The 2852-nt window shown below is 65.8% G+C and overlaps 1 protein-coding gene across 1 annotated transcript in view; it reads right to left on the reverse strand.

Moving 5' to 3' along the window:
• Positions 1-2135, reverse strand: part of ST6GALNAC2 (ST6 (alpha-N-acetyl-neuraminyl-2,3-beta-galactosyl-1,3)-N-acetylgalactosaminide alpha-2,6-sialyltransferase 2) — an 11446-nt gene extending 9311 nt beyond the window's left edge. The window contains exon 1 of the mRNA XM_004693519.2: positions 1977-2135. Within this exon, the coding sequence (XP_004693576.1) occupies positions 1977-2095 (119 nt within the window). The 5' untranslated portion in view covers positions 2096-2135. The remainder of the gene's footprint in view (positions 1-1976) is intronic.
• Between the last annotated feature and the right edge of the window lie 717 nt (positions 2136-2852).

Here is a 2852-nt window from a genome sequence, read left to right on the forward strand (position 1 = left end):
GGGGCGCTGGGCGTGCGGGGGTGCTGGGCGCGCGGAGGTGCTGGGCACATGGGTGCCCAAACAAAGGCCTCTTGTTACCTGCTGCCCACACAGTGGTGCACCGGACCAGACCTGCTCTGTGAGGCCGGGAAAGGCTGGCACACCCCACTGCCCATCTCTAGCTGGCCCCTGCCCACCCACGTCATCCTCTGGTCCTCTCCCTGAGCACCCCGGAACCCCCTCTCAGGAATAACCGGCACATGGTTCTGAATCCAAGCACCAGTCAGAGCCCAAGGGGGCTTCTGAAACAGCGAGGTCTGGGTCCCGCCGCAGAAACTCTGAAATGCTCCAGAATCACCCTCGAAGGTCATTCTGCAGTGCAGCCTGGCTCCAGCCCCGACGGAGGCAGGGCAAAGGGCCGGACAGAGCCGGGCGGGGCGTGACCCCAGAGCTGTCAGCGAGGAGACGGGACCTGCCCCCGCCCCATTCAGTTTTGCTGCCCTGAACTGCAGTCTCAGGCCTGCTCAGCGAGAGCACCCCTGTGCTGTGACTTCTCCCCACTCTCCCCTCTCAGGACTCTGGGGCTCCCGACACCTGCTGGGGGCCTGGGGGGCCAGACCACCCGTGGGGGTCAGCGCAGGCCTTATGAGCCCCACTCGCCGCTGCACCTACGTCCCCTTTCCTGGGAATTCTCGGCCTGAAAGGTCGTCTCTTCTAGACCAGCGCTGGCTGACAATGGATGGGAACTGGCAGGTAATCAGGGGCCCCATCTACCCTCACCCTTTCCTAAAACAGTCTGATCTTACAAGTCCAGAAATCCCCACTTCGGAGAAGGACTGATCCAGACTGTTCTGCTGAGCCCCGGCCCAGGCCATGCGCCAGCCTGCCCAGGGGGCTGCCCATTTTGCTGTGAAGGGGCCAGTCCTGGCAGCCCCCGGGGGGGGGTCCTGCCAGCCCCTGGGGGGTCGCAGCTGCAGCCTCCCCCACCTCCTAGGCCAGGAGGCGCCTCACCTGCCGCCTTGGGCTTCAACTACCTCAGAAAGGAAACAAGGAACAGTTCTTGGGTTCTGCTAGAATTTCAGAAGATGAAAGGTCTTGAACAAAAGCTTGGCGGAGGGCTGAGGCTGTTCCACCGGCTTCCTAAGTGACGAGGAATCGGATACTTTCAAAGGATGTTTGTGTTTGAAAACCTCTTTACCTCAAATTGATCAAGATACGCTCAGAACCGTCACCTCACTCCTGTAATTTCCGACCACCAGGAGCCAAAGTAACCTCAGGTTTCGCTTCCTCCAAAGGGCGGCGGGATCTGGGCGGGATCTGGGCGCTCGGTACTGCTTTTGCCACCTGGCTGACCTTCTTTCCCAGGAGCAGTGCTCCGAGTTCCCCAAGAGCGGGGCCCCCAGGGTGGGCAAGGTGGGCCCCAGGCCTGTCCACCAGGTTGCGCCCCCCTGCCTAGCTCCCCAAATTCAGGTTCTGGGCCCAGCTCGGTCAGCTTTCCAGAAGTTCAACTAAACCCTTTGGCGGTTTCTGGGGCAAAGACCCAGCACCTCGCCAGGCACGCGCGGGGGCACGCGGGGCGCGCGAGGCTCCGGAGGGCGCTGGGACAGAACCGCTGGGCCGGGGCTCCCCGGAGGCCACCTCCAGCGTAGTGGGTTGCGGTGAACAAACACTGCAGGGGAGTGCGGGGGAGGGAGGGTGGGGCGCGGGGGCCCAGAGCCCGCGGAGGGGCGGAGGGGCGCGCAGGGGCACGGACGCTTGTCCCGGCCGCCCATGGAGTCTGGGCACCGCTCTCGGACGCCAACCGGCAGTCGGGACAGTGGCCAGGGGCAGGGCCAAAGGTACGAGCGCAGCGGGTGCGGGTGGGGCGCGGGGGTGCCCACGGCGAGCCGCCTTGAGGCCAACGAGCAGAGCTGGAGCAGAGCTGCCCGAGAGCCCCGGGCTGGCGGCTGCTCCCCCACCCCCGCGCACCCGCAGCCGGCCCCCCCCACAGCTCCTACCTGGGTCTGGACGGGGGCCCCGGGGGCCGCCCCACCGCCGCGGGGTACAGGGCGAGGAGCGCCCCGGAGCAGACGGCCGCGAGCAGCAGCCAGAAGAGCCGGCTGCGCGGGAGCCCCATGCAGCCCGGCGCGCCGTCCCGTCCCAGGCTGAGGCGAGCAGCGGGCGCGGGACTCTGGAGGCGGCGGCCAGTGGCCAGCCCTGCCCGCCCCTGCCCCGCGGTGCCTCCCGCCCTGCAGCCCCAGGCTGCCCCGCCCTTGGGGGTGAGCGGCGGGCGGGAGGGGGCGGGAGAGTCGCCCCAGGCGCCCAACTGCCCGTGACCCTCCTTGCTGCCCTCCGGGACTCAGAGGAGGATGCCTGGGGCTGCCCAGCCCCGGGGACCCCTGGAGCCCAGAATCCTCTGGCGCTCCCCAGGCACAGTCAAGGGCGGCTGCGGGAGGAGCCACTTGTGTCTGAACGCACAGCGCCCTCAGGGCTCCCCCAGGGACCTCAGGTCCTTCCAGGGGTTGTATTTCCTTTGTGGGTAACTGGGACGGAAGAGGGACCCTCAGGGAACGGAAGACAGACAGACAGGCGCCTCTTTGTTCCTGGGGCTTGAGGAACCGGGCAGTGAGAGCCCCCCCACGGCCGCCTTCCTGCGGGCAAATATAGATCCGAGTTTCTAGTGCACTAGCTGACCACACACACCTGCTGATGCAGAGGAAAATACTAGAATCTGTAACAGTAAAACCACGGTTTCTGGTTTAAAAACGACCTGGTTCCTCCAGGGTGAGCAGTTTCGGAGTCTGGGTCAGGGGTTGAGGGAGGAAAAAGGCGCAGGAGTCACTCCCCAGTCTCCCCGGGTCTCCGACTCCCCGACCCTATTGCAGTTTATAAAA

The sequence above is a fragment of the Condylura cristata genome, unplaced genomic scaffold, assembly GCF_000260355.1.
Source record: "Condylura cristata isolate star-nosed mole 26May11 unplaced genomic scaffold, ConCri1.0 scaffold00038, whole genome shotgun sequence".
NCBI lineage: Eukaryota > Metazoa > Chordata > Mammalia > Eulipotyphla > Talpidae > Condylura > Condylura cristata.